Here is a 17,920-nt window from a genome sequence, read left to right on the forward strand (position 1 = left end):
TCATGATTTTGCTGAGTGTGTTTTCTGCCCATCTTAAGTAGACTGTAAGCTACAAAGAGTAGGGATTGTCCATTATGTGTTTCTGCACGGCATTCTGTACATCTCATATACAAATCATTATAGTAATGTTAAATAAATACAATCTTTTGGGAGGGGGATACTAACCTGATTATTAGGATGGGGGAGGCTGTACATGGGTTCGCAAAGGTAGGGTGATCCTCTGGGCCCATTTTTTAGATGGCGGGAATATCATGACCGACATCAGCCTGTGTATTACCACTTCCACTGTTACCGATGTGTTAACATTACTGGAAACACATCACGTTATCTGCCGCAAAACACTGTGTTTTAAGCTATTTAGTACATTTGGGCACTAACAGTACTGTTTTGTGCCAAATAACATCCATGCTAAAATCTGCTCTTAACATATGTTAGTGGTCAGTGTTAGTGCTGGACCTTTGGTAAGCAGTCATCACAAACATGTAAAAGTATTCTGGGAAAAAAAATGGTTGACATCCAAAGAATCTAGTTTAATGCACTGTTGCTCGTGAAGAGCTCTTTCTTACCTTATATTCAGGAAATGGTTTTAAAATTCTGATCATGTGTAAAATAGATATGACAAGTTTTATTGATTTGATTATACATTTTTTCAATGATAACAAGAACTTTTAAGATGTACATAAGGTTTTGTGCTGGAACATTATTTCTTCCTTTTGTGGTTTTTTTTTTTTTTTTAATGGAATAACCTAAATGTAACAATAAACATTCATTAAGCATTCTGTACCTTACCAAAAGCTGTAAACCATCACTAACGTTAAGTTTGCAATACATTCACATATTCTACATATGTATATCTCTATATATAATACAAATAAGATACTGACATTACATAGTTTTCAAAAACAGAGGTAATTATTTTTCACATACATTTTCCATTTGGCTTCGGTATATACATGTGTGTGCTTGTTTGATCCATGCAAAGCTATGTACGTATTGCATTTGGAATACTAAAAAATATAACTGTTTAATTTTTCAATAGCTAATGTAGGTACTTTTAGAATTAACAAAATAGTAGGACATTAAAATATTAGAAACTGTAACATCATATTGTGCTGCATTCTGGAGGGCAGCCCCCTGAAGGTCAAGGCTCTCAAGAGAATGGGCATTCATTTTTTAAACAGTGCCACTTCCATTTGTGCTATCTTTTTTTTTTTGTTTTTGTTTTAATTGGAGGCCCTATCAAAGTTGCATTGAAAGCCCTGAAAGAATAGCCAACTGCTACAAAGGAGTTATGCCTTGTGCCATTTCTTTTTCATGAGACATCCTTTCAATATTTTCAAGTTGTCTTGTGCTCCCCTCCCCCCCTGCATAGGATGTTTGTTTAAGAGATTGAGGTCGTTAAGGGAGAGAATATTCTTTACAGATTCGTTATTTCTTGTGCTCTTTTTCTTCTTTTCCATTGGATCACTTCATCCCCCTTCTGCTATATTTTTTTCATTTTACCTTTTTTTTTTTTTTGCTGTCATATGTTCTTAGCAACGAAAGGGTAAAAGTTCAATGGAAAAGAAGGATTCAGTTCAAAGCCAATGAAAATGTTATCAAAGGCAGCTGTTAATATCCAGTCTGACTGTGAGCTAAGGAGGCTAGAAATTCTGGTCTTATTCACACACTATGGCACCCATTTGGAGAATCTGGACCAAACTGATTTTCCTCTTGCATTTGTCCATTTCTAGCCCAGAGAAGTCTATTGCATCATTACCAATATTTTCATACCAGTACACGGTTCATGCCAGCTGCATAAAATTGCAAACTGGGTGTGCATTTGTAGAGCCGCTTAGCGGTTTCAGGAACCTAATACACAGGACAGGACTGCTGTTGTGCTGAGTTGCAAGCAGTGCACCTATCAATCATTTCTTCACAGATAACACTTTCCATTAAAACATACAAACAAAAATAGAAGGAAACATTAAACTGCGTATTTAATAAAATATTATTGGCACCACTTGCTTATATGTGTATACTGTATGCTCGTACAGTCTTTAAAAATTACAGGGTGCAGAAACAGCAATATCTTCTTCCTTTTTTTTTTTTTTTTTCATTCGAACATTTCATAGTGACGTGTTTGCCGGACACGAGGAACCATATCAACAAGTAACCTGAAAGTAAAAACAAATCACGTGTATCAATAAAAGGGAACATTTAGGCACTAGGATTATAAACAACATAGCCCCCCTAGTGCACTGAAGCATGTTTGATGCGTAGCAAACTTAGAATTAAATCTCCATTAAAAACTTGCCAGTTATGCTATAGCACATGCAAGGTAATTCTATAACTTCTCACAAAGCGGTAATGTTTATACATAATACATAGTGGATATTACATTGAAATTGTTGGCTCACTGTGTCGTGGTGGTCTAAAAAGCAAACAATGTTAGGAATTATTAGGAAGGAATGGCAAATAAAATGGAGGATGTCATAATGCCTCTGTATCGCTCCATGGTGAGACCGCACCTTGAATACTGTGTGCAATTCTGGTTGCTGCATCTCAAAAAGGATATAGCTGCATTAAGAAGGTATATAAAAGGGCAACCAAAATGACAAAGGGCATGAAGCGACTTCCCTATGAAGAAAGGCTAAAGAGGTTAGGGCTGTTAAGCTTGGAGAAGAGGCAGCTGAGGGGGGATATGATAGAGGTCTATAAAATCATTAAAGGACTTGAAGGAGTAAATGTGAATCGGTTATTTACTCTTTCAGATAATTCAAGGACTTGGGGGCACTCCAAGAAGTTAGCAAGTAGCATATTTAAAACAAATCAGAGAACATTTTTTCACTCAACACACAATTAAGCTCAGGAATTCATTGCCAGAGGATGTCGTTACGGCAGTTAGTGTAGCTGGTTTTAAAAAAGGTTTGGATAAGTTCCTAGAGGAGAAGTCCATAAACTGCTATTAATCAAGCTGACCTAGGGAATACCCACGTCTATTACTGGCATTAGTAGCATAGGATCTAGTTAATGTTTGGGTGCTTGTAATCTGGATTGGTCACCATTGGAAACAAGATGATGGGATTGATGGACCCTCAGTAAGGCAACTTCTTATGTTCTTAGGATATACACAAACTTTACTTAGGCTTTTCAAACCAAAATTTATGCACATAAATTTACTTTCCTTAAGGGGCTGGACATACACACAGAAGTGCCAACTCCCAAAGTTATACCCAGACCAAGGCGGCCATAACTTGTAAGAGGTAACTTACATGCATATTTTAGAAAATTGAAGCGTGTGCGCAGAAGTTGCTTCTGTACCCCAGATTCCCCCCTCTGGAAGGCGTGCTGCCAGTGGTGTAAAAGTGCACACGAAACCGGGTTCTGCACATACTTTTATGTGCACTGGCCCCCTCCCAGGTTTTCTGCACCTAAGTCGCACTGATAATCAGGTCCATAGGATGCAATCTTCAAACTACCCACATTGATGCAAAGCCTGCACCTATTTTTTACCCATAGTCTTTGCACCAGATTTCAAAGGAAAAATATGTGCAGACTTTCACTTTGAAAACTATAAAGTTTGTGCTAATGCTTGTTTTTGTATGTGGGTAGAATTTGCTGGAAGTGCATGCAAGTAGCATCAAAAATACTATTTATGTGCATACTTTTCCTCGTCCATCCTGAACATGCTCCCAGAAATATCTCCACTCAATGTGGCTAAAAGGCCATGCATTATAGATCAACAAGCAGACTTTTAGACACATTAAGGGTGGGCAATGTTTAAACAGCTGATTTACATGGATTGAATGCTTTGACAATTGCTTTCTCCAATACCGAGAGTCTGATTTATTAAGGCTGTTTGGTTCCCTCCATTCTGGATATATAGGAAAAAGACCTTGATGAATCAAGTACTAAATGAGAGCACAGCACATGTGATTTCATCCATATTTACAGAATTATAATCTTTACAAATTACATGAAAGGGTGTCACAAAATGGAGCATGTGCCTTCATAGACTCATATCTATGAGGCTAGTAAAGAGGTGGTTGTTAGTGGTCAGACACGCCTTATTGGATGGTGTCTTGCCGTGAGAGTAGTTCTCTATTATAGCAGTTTGCCTGTTCTTCATCTCCTCCAGGGAAGGTGGCTGGAGCTTGAGTGGAGCTCCCAGGCATTCCAGAAGAGGGAACAGACCTTGGAGTCCAGAAAAACATTAAAGGAAAGAATCAGGAGGTGATCCTTAAGTAAAGGGAATATGTCTTCTACGCCACTGGAGATTATGCCATCTGTGTTAGAGGTGGATTGGAGCAGAAGGTGGCTGCCAGGTGAGTGAACCTGTCCCAGGAACTTGTGCAGCATAAGTGTGGATACAAAAGCTCATCACTGAGTGTTTTAGGGGTTTCTCAGAGGAGGAATAATCAGAGAGGAAGCTTGCTTGCTTTCAGGAGTAGAATCAAGGTCCTGTTTGTAGAATTGAATCAGCAATTGCACCCACATACCAACACAGGGAAATCTCTAGGGCCTGGGAGAATCTCTAAAGCAGGGGTCGGGAACCAATGGCTCGCGAGCCAGATGTGGCTCTTTTGATGGCTGCATCTGGCTCGCAGACAAATCTTTAATAAAAAAGTAAAAATCTAACAAAACCCCCCACCCTCCTGACGCCCCTCAAGACCTCCAAAATTAATTTACTACAACCCCCCACCCTCCTGACCCCCCCAAGACCTGCCAAAAGTCCCTGGTGGTCCAGCGGGGGTCCAGGAGCGGTCTGGGAGCGATCTCCTGGACTTGGGCTGTCGGCTGCCAATAGTCAAAATGGCGCCTATGGCCCTTTGCCCTCACTATGTCACTGGGGTCGACCAATGGCGGCGGTAACCCCTGTGACATAGTAAGGGCAAAGGGCCGTCAGCTGCCAGTAATCAAAATGGCGTCGACGGCCCTTTGCCCTTACTATGTCACAGGGGTTACCGCCGCCATTGGTTGACCCCAGTGACATAGTGAGGGCAAAGGGCCGTCGGCGCCATTTTGACTATTGGCAGCCGACAGCCCAAGTCCAGGAGATCGCTCCCGGACCGCTCCTGGACCCCCAGGGACTTTTGGCAGGTCTTGGGGGGGGGGTCAGGAGGGTGGGGGACTGTAGTAAATTAATTTTGGAGGTATTGGGGGGCATCAGGAGGGTGGGGGGTTTTGTTAGATTTTTACTTTTTTATTAAAGATTTGTCTGCGAGCCCTGGACCCCCGCTGGACCACCAGGGACTTTTGGCAGGTCTTGGGAGGGGGGGGGGGGTCAGGAGGGTGGCGGGTTGTAGTAAATTAATTTGGCAGGTCTTGGGGGGCGTTAGGAGAGTAGGGGGTTGTAGTAAATTAATTTGGTAGGTCTTGTATGGCTCTCACGGAATTACATTTTAAAATATGTGGCGTTCATGGCTCTCTCAGCCAAAAAGGTTCCCGACCCCTGCTCTAAAGGGTATAGGAGAAGAAATTTCCTACCAGTGTTGCTAACAAGTAATTTTAACTCTAGACTGTATCTTGGATTTTGTTTTTCTGTATGGATCTCAGAAATGCACACAATGTCGACTCATTTACCCTTCTCAAAATACTTCAGTAAACTTTAATTTTGGAACAATCCCAACTTGCTGTTGCTGCGTGGTTTGTTTGCCAGGATTTTGAAGGGATTTACAACCCAAGGTCTTTGAAAACTCGTCTTTCGCCCGCTGTTAGAAAGGACCTTGGAGCCCATGGTGTGTTCGATGACCCCCTGCATTTGATCAGAGTGTGGAGCAAAATACATATGTATTAATGAAGTTATTTCATGAGATCCAGGCAAAAATGGAAAGAAAAACTGATATCAGCACCAGTATTGTACAACCCAAATTCTGATCCAGGTTTTGTTATAGTACATGTACAAAGAAAAGGGTAGGTGTAAAGAACTAGACAAAGCATAGACCAATGCTCAAAAAAAGAGTGGATAAAAGGTTTAATTTAAAAAAAAAATAATTTCATATTAAAAATCTAGATGTATTCTAGATGGAGAGAACTTGGCATTGTTTGAAAAAAACCATGACTGGTATAAAGGAGAATTTGTGTAAAGTCCAAACAAAAAGTAGAGAGAAGTACATAAGCCATATTAATGAAGGTTTAGAACACGGGAATTGGGCAACATGAAATCCTTAGGAATGTGTGCGGAACATTTTTTTAAAATTTGTTTTGCTTTTTGTTTGTTTATTTACTTTTTTTTCATTTGTTTTGTTTTGTCACTTGTTTCATTCCATCGATTTTTAAAATGAAACAAACAAAAAAAAAAACCCCAAAGAAAATGAAAAATTCATTTGTCTTTCTCCCCTCCCTGCTGTTGCTAAAGTCCTCCCCCCCCCACCCCAGGAACCTCTCTCCTGGACCAGCTCCCCCCCAACCACTTTACCCCATCCATGGGTATAAGGGGCAGGAGTGATCTCCAGTAGCTCCTGCCTAACCAGGTCTTTAATTCAAAATGGCGCTGGCAAAGCCTCGAGGCTGGTGTCCGTTTATTGTACAGAGGTACCACTATAGGGAGGTATAGATATACTGCTCCATGACAAATGGGTGCCAGTCCCCAGGCTCACCAAGACTATTTTGAAATGGAGAATCAACAGGGCAAGGGTAACTGGAGATTATTTCTCTCTCTTAGGCCCATGGATAGGGTAATTGTTTGCGGGGCTGGGGAGGGACTTCCGCTCCATTTGAAAATGAAAACACACGAGACTTTATTTGTTTTGAAATGGGAATTTTTGTTGAACTTTCAAATGAAAGCACATCCCTATTAGAGACCTAGCAAGGAATGGATATTCAAATGGCAGATGCCAACTTCTACTCAACATATGATTCATTGTATCCTATCACAAATGAAATATTGGTGGAGAATTCTGTAAGGCTGTTACACACATGAAGATATATTATGGCCATTCCCAATACTACAGAAATATTGAAAGAGAGCACATTGGGCAACAGTTGATGGAACTGCAATTGCAGTAAATTATTTCAGGTTGTTACCTACCAGGAAGGAAAACAATCCAGGCAAACCATGTAAAAAGGTGTTCAATTTTTATGCTACTTTCTTATAGAACTCCCTTAGGTATGAGCTTGTGATCTAATTAGATATTTTTGAAGGCACAAGAAACAGAATATTTAATCTATACCATATGCTAAAAACAACCATAATTTAAGATGCCATTACTTAACGTTTAGAAAATAATATGAAACAAGAAGTGCTCCCAGTCGTACAAGATTTGTAAAATTCTAGGAACAAATATACAAATAATCTACCTCACTGTATAACTGGTAATGATGAATACTGAATGAAAGAATATTCAAAAGGATTGCTTTGTATGAAAATTCCAGAAAATTCTGATATATTCTGTGTATGGAGGAAAAGTAAAATCAAATGTATTTTGGGGTAATTTTCAAAGACATTTAGAGGCAGGAAAGCTGCTTTTTATGTGCATAAATGGCTGTTCAGAAACTGACCTGGATTTGGTGTGCGTAAAATTATGCATGTAAGCTGGTTTCATGTTTACTTTCACGCACACTGAGGAGAGGCATTTTGGGGGCGGAGTTGACACTTCGCATACTTTTTGATTTAAAAAGTGCATGCACCTAAGTTTCGCCCTCCAAAGAAGAGGTGTAACTTTACATGAGCGAACGTGTGTGCATACTTGGCCAATTGCTGTATCTGAGTGTTTTTCAAGTGCAAAGCTTGCTTTGTTTGAAAGGGTCCCTTTTTAAGTCTTTGTATAACAGAAGATGTTTGGAAGTATAGCCAAGTAATCAGGCTATGAGATACATTACGGGAAAAGCATCCTAGAGTCACAGTTCATATATTTTTCCCTCAGTCATCTTCCTCTGAAGTATCTTGATCTGCCAGAGGAGTACAAACACCAAATCTAAAGTGGTGGAGGTTACTGAAAGGAAGCCAGCAAATTCTAAAATGTCTTCAAAAATGTAAGTACAAGACAAAACAAAATTAGTAAATGCAAGTCAAGAAATGTGCGTGCACGCACACCGTTCCATAGAAAAGAACTAATTTCAGTGGTGCTTTCTAAAATCCTAAAAGTAGTTACTTCCTCTACAGGTTTAGGTAGATATGTCAATATACCAATCTCGTTTTAATGTTCAATGTCTATGGTCATGGAAGAGAAGGATACTTAACATCTACACTATGCCTTTGACCTCAACATTCTCTTGGAAAAGAATAATGGCTAATCCTGAGTTAGTGTCTCTTGATAAATGATTAACTCTGGCACTTCTAAACAGAAATCCTGACAGCCTCAAGGCCTAGAAGCAGAGACCTTCACACACCAGTCACACAGAAAAGCAAAAAGGGCATTATCTCTTACCGCAGTACTGGAATATATATAATGAGACGGGCTTCAAATTGGTAAAATAATAGAAGGCTGTCAAATGCATGTTTACAGTATGTGAATTAAAACAATATTATTATTATGAATAAGCAATTGCATATATGGTAAAGAATAACTATTTGAATAGTTTATTAAGGAGCTAGAAAGACATGAGAAAGTGACTTACTTGACACCATATGCAAATATTATGAATCCAATTAATATCCCTACGCTGCCATCGAGGTACCAGACAGAAGTATTGTTCTTGAAGACCTCTGCACTCAGAAGAATAGAAAACCCCATTACTCCACCAACCAGAGAGTTAAAGCCTAGAGGAAGAAAACATAATTATTAAGGAAGGAATGACTATTGTTCTCACCCTTAAACAATGAGAAATTGTGTGGGTCCTATGAAATGAGGGACTTCATAGGCTAAAATGGCAAACTGCAATATTTTAAGATTAGACAACAGCATCATCTTATCTGAAATGTAGAAAATTGCAAGGCATCTCAAGACGCTGCATACTTTATCAGTCAGAAAGAGATTTAAGGGTGAGTTAAAAACATGGCTATTCAAAAATGCATATAAATTAACTTAAAAACTTCAGAATATACAGAGTCACAACCTCAAGAAGGACCTAAGATTATTAACGAATCATGAAGAAAAAATCAAACGAGAGAATGTAAGATTCTCAAAACAACCCACTGACTAGGATGTGAAAACTATCACTGCGATTTATTTTTCAATACTCTTTGCCTTTAAGTACCAGATCTATTATTAATACCTCCTAGAAATTTCACTTGAAAAATATTAATACCTATCTATGAATACCACCTCTGTAACAAATCTTTGTGTGTTGAGTTATAACGATGAATGTCACTTTGTAAACTGTTGTGATCTATACATGGAATGACGGTACATAAAATGTCTAAATAAATAAAAGATGCTGAAGAAACGCATGTGCTTTGCTTCATGGTGAGAAAAAAAAGAAAAGATACCATGCATGACTACTTATTTTCTGCCAGTAAAAAGTCAATGTTAGAAATATGCAAATCTAATCAAGAAGTGGTGTAGTAATGGTGCGCACTGCTTCCCGGGTTTCATTCCAGATCCAGGAGTCTCTAGACGAGAAGGGGCTCAGAGCATGTGCAGGTAACGCTTCTGCTTCACCATCCCACCCTCCAAAAGTGGACAGAGGTAGCACCAAACATCACTGCAATTGGAAACACTTTGTAAGCAACTGCAAGTTGCAATGCCAAAGCCTGGGAAAAGCTTTGCCCTGCTCTCACAGTTGGTGTACATCATCTTGACCTCTCCCTATAGGGAAAGAAAATGGAAGCGTACAAAAATCGAGAGATTGGCATGACCTAGATTTTCTATTGTATATCACTAAGCCATGAGGTCTTCTTTTCCTCTTTTGGAAAGAAGTGAGCATATCATGTGTGCAATGATAAATGTTAAAAGTCAAGGAACACAGTGCCTCCACTAACCTAAAGTCAACCTATTAAATAATGAGAAAGAGGCCATCTTTATCAATGTGAAATTCTGCAAAAATGTATTGCCATTTTGCAAAACCCTATCAAATATCACTTAGTCGAAGACAATGAAAAAGACTTTAAGCATAAAATATTATTTGTGAATTCTGATCAAACGATTGTGACCTAATCTAGGTTGGTACGACAGATAAGGAAGCTGTACTTCTGCAAGTTCCTTGCCTTCTTTAAAACTAAAACATCACTAGTCCATTCCCCTCATCCATCCTGGATGTTTGTGCTGCAGAAGTATAATCAGAATATTGACTGTTTTGCAAATGATTGAGCCTTTGGATGAGCCTAGTTCAATCTAATTTGTAACCAGTATTGAATCTCAACCGAGCAAAGGAGTCTTATATTGACTGAGCTTGCATAAAAGTTCTGCACTGAAAGACGTATCGGGTAACTGGTGTGCACGTTTGCGCACAAGGCTAATATTCGTTCGTATTTATTTATTTTCAGCTGTTTTTGAAAGCATGAAGAACATTATGAAACCTAGCCTAATGGTACGATATAAAACAGAAAACCCATGCAAACCACACCTAACCCAATCAATAAGGAAAACCACATAAAAATTCAACTCCCCCTCCCTCAACACAAACATGACAAGCAAGCTGACAGGCTGAGACACAAAGGCAAAAGACACCTGATCCAGCTGAAGCTAAGGATTAGCATCCTTAGGTCACTGCCTGTGGCAGCTGCTGCTGACATTCTGATTCTAGACGGCGGATCCGGTGGCAAACGAAAGACTGCCTGCCAGAAAATGAAGTTTTTCAGGCTCAATGCCAGCCCATTGTAACTAGTAAGACAGGCAACAAGATTGTCAGTCCTGAAGCATTTTTCCCCTAGATACAAATGAGATAGCTCTTTGCTGAAGGAGATGCAACATATTTTATAGGGAACTAGACAGAATTAGGTTTGCTCTAACTATTATAGAATCTTGCACTGGAGATTTTTTGGTTTTTTATTGCATACTTGTCATCCAGGAAAATGTTCTTTAAGCTGCTGGAACATAAATTGTCACAAGTATTTTTTTTATTTAGAGTTTATTGTACTCAAAATGCATGACAATACACAACTTATAACCAAATAAGAATACAGAAGATTTGTCTGGAACTACGTCAGAATATTTGTAAAATTGGCCCAAGTATTTTATTTTTTGCTTCTCTCTTCAGATTGTCACAAATACTTCTGAAAATATGACTAAAGCAAATAAGGTTAAATCTATTGACTGCTATCATCTTTAAAAAAAACAACCAACCATGAAACCCTTATTTTAGATGGTCTGAATGCCCAGCGTCCACATCATCTGTCTGTTTAATTTTTCTTTGCTTTTCCCCTTTCAGCTGATATTTATCTGCGTTTTCACTGTTTCACAATCTTGTCTCGTCTAAGGACTGCCCTTTTGTGTCTCTGTCAGACGCCATATTTTACTACCAAATTCTCTCAGCAGGATCGCATGCCTCAAATTCGTTTTGCAGCTGATGACTTGATCCCTATTTTGCTGTTCTTCATGCCCCATCCCAAAAAGAGTATTGAGGAGAAAAATGAATGAAATAAACACAACTCCCTGAACAATTTGCAAGGTTAGACAGATATGTTACCAGGAGTCCACCAAATTGCATAAAATATATTTTGCAAGTTAAAAATAAATCAAAATATGTATTTACTGAATATAAAAATGTGAGCAGTAAGAAACACAATTAAGCAAATCAGTTTCATTTTCACAGTATTATAACAAAAGTAAGCTACAGTATTCTAACCAACCACTGGAGATCAGTAGCAATACAAAATAAAATATTAAGTTAGATGCTGTTCCCTCCTGCTGGTCATCTAAGGTTATGGTATTTAAGTAGGTGCTATTCACCAAGGGGTAGATTTTCAAAGGGTTACGTGCGTAAGATACGCACTTAACCCCCAAAAACCTACCCCTGCGTGCGCCGAGCCTATTTTGCATAGGCTCGGCGGCGTGCGTATGTCCTGGGGCTTTCAAAAATGGGTGGTCCAGGGGCGGGTCCGGGGGCGTTCCCAAGTCCTCTGGCACGGCCGCTGTGCCGGAGGTAGGCGTAACTCCATCAAATAAGGTAGGAGGTGGATTTAGGTAGGGCCGGGGGTTGGGTTATATAGGGGAAGGGAGGGAAAGGTGGGGGGATCCAAAAAAAAGTTCCCTCCAAGGCTGCTCCGATTTCAGAGCAGCCTTGGAGGGAACGGGGAAAGCCATCGGGGCTCCCCTTGGGCTTGGCGCTCGCAAGGTGCACAAGTGTGCACCCCCTTGCGCGCACCGACCCTGGATTTTATAACATGCGCACGGCAGTATGCGCATGTTATAAAATCGGGTGTACATTTGTGCGCGCGTAAAATTTAAAATCGACCCCCAACCGTTCACAAGGCCTGGTATGGCATGAGCCTGCTCTCTGACAGAATCGAGAACTGCTTTGAGATTTTCATATAAAGGCAATATGGCCTTAGACCTCAAGCGGTACCTCATGATCACCTCTTCCTCTGGAAGGCTTAAAAATGTAGTGTGTGGGGGCGCTGTTGGCATCCGATGCGAGAGGTCGCTTGACTGATCGGCTCCGTTCCCCACAAGTATTAAAACTTGCCGAATTGCCGCTTTAACCCAGCCTTTTGTCAGAACAAACTGCTAAACTGAAAAGCTTTCTCATTTTAGCAACCCACATGACTTTGAAAAGGAAGACCAGGGATCTCTGACAATTTTCCTACGGGAAAAATCAGTCCGAGCTGGGTCGAGATGGCGCTGAGTCTCCGGGCTCAGATAAGGAGGCGGCCGCGATGCCGGTAGAAACCACACATGGCCCGGCCACCCCGGATACATCGGTCATAGCGTCCCTACCCACCAGAGATGAGGCTCGGCAGTGGTTCATAGACCTGAGAGCTGATTTAAAACAGCATAAGACGGACATCATGGTGTCGGTTGCTGATCTGAAAGAGGACCTGGCGGCACTTGGAAACCGAGTGGATGACGCGGAGGTGCGATCAGAGGGACATGGAGACGCTATCAACATCTTGACCACCCAGCAAACCACTTCGACCTCCGAAATTCAGACACTTCAAGCCAAGGTAGAAGACTTAGAAAATCGGAGTAGGAGGAACAATCTGCGTATCCAGGGAGTCCCGGAAACCCCAGAGTTTGCTGAAGTCCACAAGGTGGTTACCCAAATTTGCACATTCTTACTTTTGCAGGGCAGTACAGGCCCCTTGGAGGCAACCTCTAACCATCCAGAGGTGCGATTTGAGCGGGCGCATCATGCCCTCGGCCCAAGGAGGGACCATCGGCCAAGGGACATTGTTGTGTGTTTCACTAGTTTTCCTCTCAAGGAAAAATTTACGCCATTACCAGACGGATGAAGGAAATCACCTGGCGCAACCACAGCCTGTCTATTTTTCAGGACCTTGCACCGGTCATAATTAAAAACGCTACGATCTCAGGGAGGTCACTGCTACCCTGAGGGAAAAGGACGTAAAGTATCGGTGGACCTACCCCTTTGGACTAACTTTTTAAGTACAGGGTGTTTCATATAGGATTACGACCCTTGCTGAGGCAGCGGAGGCCTTTCACAAAGCGCAACTACCAGTTTCCTTCCAAGCACCTAAAATGGCGGTCACAGCACAGCTACCTGATGCAGCTTCTCGCTGGCAAAGAGCAGGAAAAAGGGGCAAGAGGCTCCGAAGACAGCCGGATGCACACCGCTCTCCGACACCGGATCAAGGCTGATGGTATGCACAATCCATCCAGGATATCACTGCACCTGTAGATGCACCTCATTCAAGAAAATGACTGCCAGGCCTCGGGGCCTGATCCAGAGGTGGTTTGTTCTTTCATATTGATATTGAAGTCATCTGTGGTTCATGTTGGGTTATGTGATACATAAGGTTCTTGTTGGGTGGGGTTTTAGTTACAAAGATGAGCTCATTTATTCACAAAAATTGGCTTGGGGGGAGGACGGAGGTGGCCTGCTATGCGTGGGATGTTGCAGACCTCCAGCAGAGGGATATCCCAAAGGAGGTTTCAGGGATACTATAGGATATATTGGGGACATACCGGAATATGCTGCAATTTCTTTTCTTTTTTCGGAGAAAAATATGGGGATATTAGACCTTATAGAGGAGGCTGCGGGAACCAACTCAGTGAGACTAGCAGAAAGGTAACTGCGATGTTAGGGAGCCGATGTCCTGAACTGGGGATGGTGGATAACATGACTGGATAAATGGTGACAAAAATATTTTCTTTAAATGTCAAAGGACTGAACACCCCTAGGAAAAGGTTGATTTTGAAAAGGGAACTCCAAAGACAACAGGCCAGTATTGTGTTTGTTCAGGAAACACATGTCAGGAAACAGCACGAACGCCTCTTGGTCTTCCCTCAATTCCCTGCATCCTACTGGGCTGCTAGCACTAAGGACAATCTGTATGCAGGGGTGGGGATACTATTTGCCTCGGCTTTTGTACATGAAGAGATCTCACACATTAGTGACCTGAACTGTAGATAAAATTAAAGTAGGTAAGCAAATTGTCACATTGCTTAATGTATATTTCCCACAAACACAGCAAGTTCCCTTTATTGCCATCCTACATAAGATACTGAAGCAACATCTAGAGGGGGATCTCATCTTGGGAGGAGATTTTAATTTTGTGCAGGACCCGTCCCTAGATTCCAGTTCTGGCATTATCTCTGCCCCCAATGTGCGAAAGCGGTGGCGTGATTTCATGGATCTCCTGATCCCAGACACGCCCCCTCCCCGCCCCTTTTACGAAGCCTCAGATCTCGTGTTGGGATTATATCTAGATCGTGACGCGCTAGGTTGATTTTTCTTAGCATTTTTCCAGCTTCGGTGTTAGATATTGGATCGAAGTTTGACCAGGGTGTTATGGTTGTTTTGTCAAATTGTTCCTCTGTGGTTGAGGGATTGTTGAAGGTGCTGGTTATTTTGCTTATTTTGTTCTTGAAGAACAGGGCCAGGTCTTGGCTTAGATTATTTGTTTTGGTTGTAGGGGCGTTGTCGTTCTCTTCAATAAGGTTTCTTACAATGTTGAACAGGGAGTTTGAGTTATTTGAGGAGTTTTTTTTATCTTTTGACTATAGTAGTCACGCTTGGTGATCATAATCATTTTTTTATAGGTGGCAAGTTGCGTGCGGTATCTTTGTAGGGTTACTTGGCATTTGGATTTTCTCCATTCCTTTTCTATTTTTCTGAGGTTGGTTTTCATTGATCTAAGTTGAGAGTTAAACCATGGGTTGTTTTTACCTCTGTTTTTTTTAATCTGTTTTGTTTTTATAGGGTTTATGTTATTTGCAGTTTGTTCAGTAAGGTGGAGCCAGGATTGTATAGCATTGTTGATGTTGGAGAGGTCTAAGTTAGCTAGTTGTTTTCCGAGCTCTTGTTGGAGTAGGTTGGGTTGGAAGGGAGGTTGGTATTTGAATGATAGTAGATCGTTTGCATTTATCATGTTGTTGGTATGTACTTGTGTCCTGCACTGTACGATGAAGTGATCCGACCAGGGGACTGGTTTGGATGAGATGGATGTGTCTGAGAAGTGGTGATTGGTGAAGATCAGGTCTAACGTGTGACCCGCTTTATGAGTGGGGATGTTCACTTGTTGGTTCAGGTTAAAGCTGGATAGCATGTCTAGCAGCGTTTGGCAGCTTATAATGTGGTAGAGAAAATATTGTGTAGTAAATGACTTGTCCTAGGTCTGTATGTGAGGCAATAGAGGGGGAAGTGACTTGCCCTAAGTTTCAAGGAGTGTCAGTGGGGGTTTAAACCCTGGCTTCCCTGGTTTTGGAGCCTGTTGCTCTAAGCACTAGGCTACTCCTCCACTCTGCTCCTTATAGAAGGTTTGTTAAAATACTGTAACGTTCTTAATCTCTTTTTTATTAACAATCAGGCCGATACAGAAAAATGCGCGGGAGAGCCGGCGAGCGCCCAGGCCACTCTCCTGGGCGCGCGATTCAGGAAGCAACAATATACAAATTAGGACCCACAGTAAAAACTAGCGCGTCCCTAGCATCTCCTTTTTGACAGAAGTGGCAGCTGTCAGCGGGTTTGACAGCCAATGCTTAATTTTACCGGTGTCGGTTGTCAAACCCGCTGTCAGCCATGGGTTCGGAAAACGGACGCCGGCAAAATTGAGCGTCCGTCTTCCAACCCGCGGGCTGCGGGCAGATTTTTCTTTTTTTAGATTTTTCTTTTTTTTTTTTTTTTTATCTTTGGGGACTCCGACTTAATATTGCTATGATATTAAGTCGGAGGGTGTACAGAAAAGCAGTTTTTTCTGCTTTTCTGTACACTTTCCCGCTGCTGGCCGAAATTAAAATGTGTGGCTTGGCTGCACATTTTATTTTCTGTATCGCATGAGACTAACTAATAGGCTCATTAACATGCATTTGCATGTGATGAGCGCTATTAGTTTCGGGGGGGGAGGGGGGGTTTGGCCACGTGTATTCCACGCGCTATTACCCCTTACTGTATAAGGGGTAAAAATAGCATGTCGAAAACGCGTGGCGAAACGGGGGCTAACAGCGCGCTCTGCCTGAGCGCACTTTACTGTATCGGCCCGAATGTATGTTTATTAGTAATACAAATTCAACAAATAAATGTTTGCTCTATATAAAAGTACGAGATTAAAAACAGTTTAATAATCCCCCTGAGGAAGCCCTGTATAGGGTGAAACGAGGGTCCTTGTCAGGAGCTTGAGAAATCAGGAGCTTGAGAAATTGAGAGTTTGTGAAATTAGAAAGCATATTGAGGAATGGTTAAAATAATATCAATGCTTTCAAAATAATAGTATGTTATCTTTTTAGCTTGTATCTGGGGATTTTCCCCTTATAATGTGGATTTTATATGATTTGAATGGGTGTTAAGTGTGAATGAGTATGTGTGGAATATAGTATGAATGGAGGGTAATGCATATATTGGTGTAGTACATGACTTTACTTGTGGGGTGTAATAAATTATTTTACATGGGGTGGAATACATGTTTATTCGATATTACTGAATATATATGTATAAACATTTAGGTAAATACTGATATTGTCCGCAAAACATTTATTTGTTGAATTTGTATTACTAATAAACATACATTGTTAATGAAAAGAGATTAAGAATGTTATACAGTATTTTAACAGTCCTCTGATTATGGTAATGTGTATTTGATATTTTTTCAGAGGGACTGCACATTTTTTGTTACCTTATTGAAGGTTTGACTTTTTGAATTGTTCTTTCGTTTTGTATCATTTTTAACATTTTGAAGTCACTGTTTTGGTATTATCCATTTAGAATAACTTTTGCTGCATAGGCAGCATACAACATTTTTATATAAATAACACAGCGGACTGAAAATAGAAGTCGCTGTAGGTTACAGTATTTCATTAGCATCACTCCTGAGAAGGATCAAAGAGCTCTCTGTAAGGGGACATCTGCTGCGCGGGTTCCTCTGATAATTAACTGTTGGCATGTAGAGGCTTTCGGTGAAGGAAGGGAATGTTTCCAGGAACAAGAAAGCACAGTCATATACTTTCTTGGGATTTTATTTAACCAGAGACTCTTTGGAGGGACTCAGATTTGCCTGATCTATACACAGACTAGAGGCAGATTGTAGTTGCGGCATGGTGGTCCTGCCTCTTAGCCTCTGGTTCTGATGTCTTTGGAAGTCCAGTTGACTGGGTCTCAGGCTGCCACCCAGGGGTGGTCTGACCATTTGCAGAGTAGGGCAGTGCGAGAGGGCCCAAACCACTCTCCCCTAGCCTGGGATGGGTGGTTAGAGGGCCAATGATTCTTATTGCCTGGGGGCCCAGATCACTGTCCGCCCGCCCCTGCTTCCACCATAAGGCTGTGTCTTTCGTTGCAACCAGGTTTCAGATCCAGGGGTTCACACACGGATACACAGTCTTTATTTAGTACTTAATTTGGGATGGATCAGACAAACCCAGGAACACTTCTGTGATCTTGTCAGTCCTTGCTCCCCCAAGCCCAGCAGCTTCTCCCCATGACATTCTCTTACCCAGTCCTCTCC

General features: G+C 41.2%; 1 protein-coding gene across 3 annotated transcripts in view; it reads right to left on the reverse strand.

Annotated features, from left to right (window-relative positions):
* Nucleotides 1-693: 693 nt before the first annotated feature.
* TMEM163 (transmembrane protein 163) overlaps nt 694-17,920 on the reverse strand; it is a 444,927-nt gene continuing 427,700 nt past the window's right edge. For 2 of the 3 annotated variants that reach the window (XM_029605359.1, XM_029605358.1), the window contains exons 7-8: nt 8,542-8,683; nt 700-2,156 (exon numbers count right to left, since the gene is read on the reverse strand). In XM_029605359.1, the coding sequence (XP_029461219.1) occupies nt 2,096-2,156; nt 8,542-8,683 (203 nt within the window). In that variant the 3' untranslated portion in view covers nt 700-2,095. Of the gene's footprint in view, nt 2,157-8,541; nt 8,684-17,920 lie in introns of all 3 variants that reach the window. The other variant, XM_029605360.1, reaches the window with a different exon arrangement.

Source organism: Rhinatrema bivittatum, chromosome 6 (genome assembly GCF_901001135.1).
Source record: "Rhinatrema bivittatum chromosome 6, aRhiBiv1.1, whole genome shotgun sequence".
NCBI lineage: Eukaryota > Metazoa > Chordata > Amphibia > Gymnophiona > Rhinatrematidae > Rhinatrema > Rhinatrema bivittatum.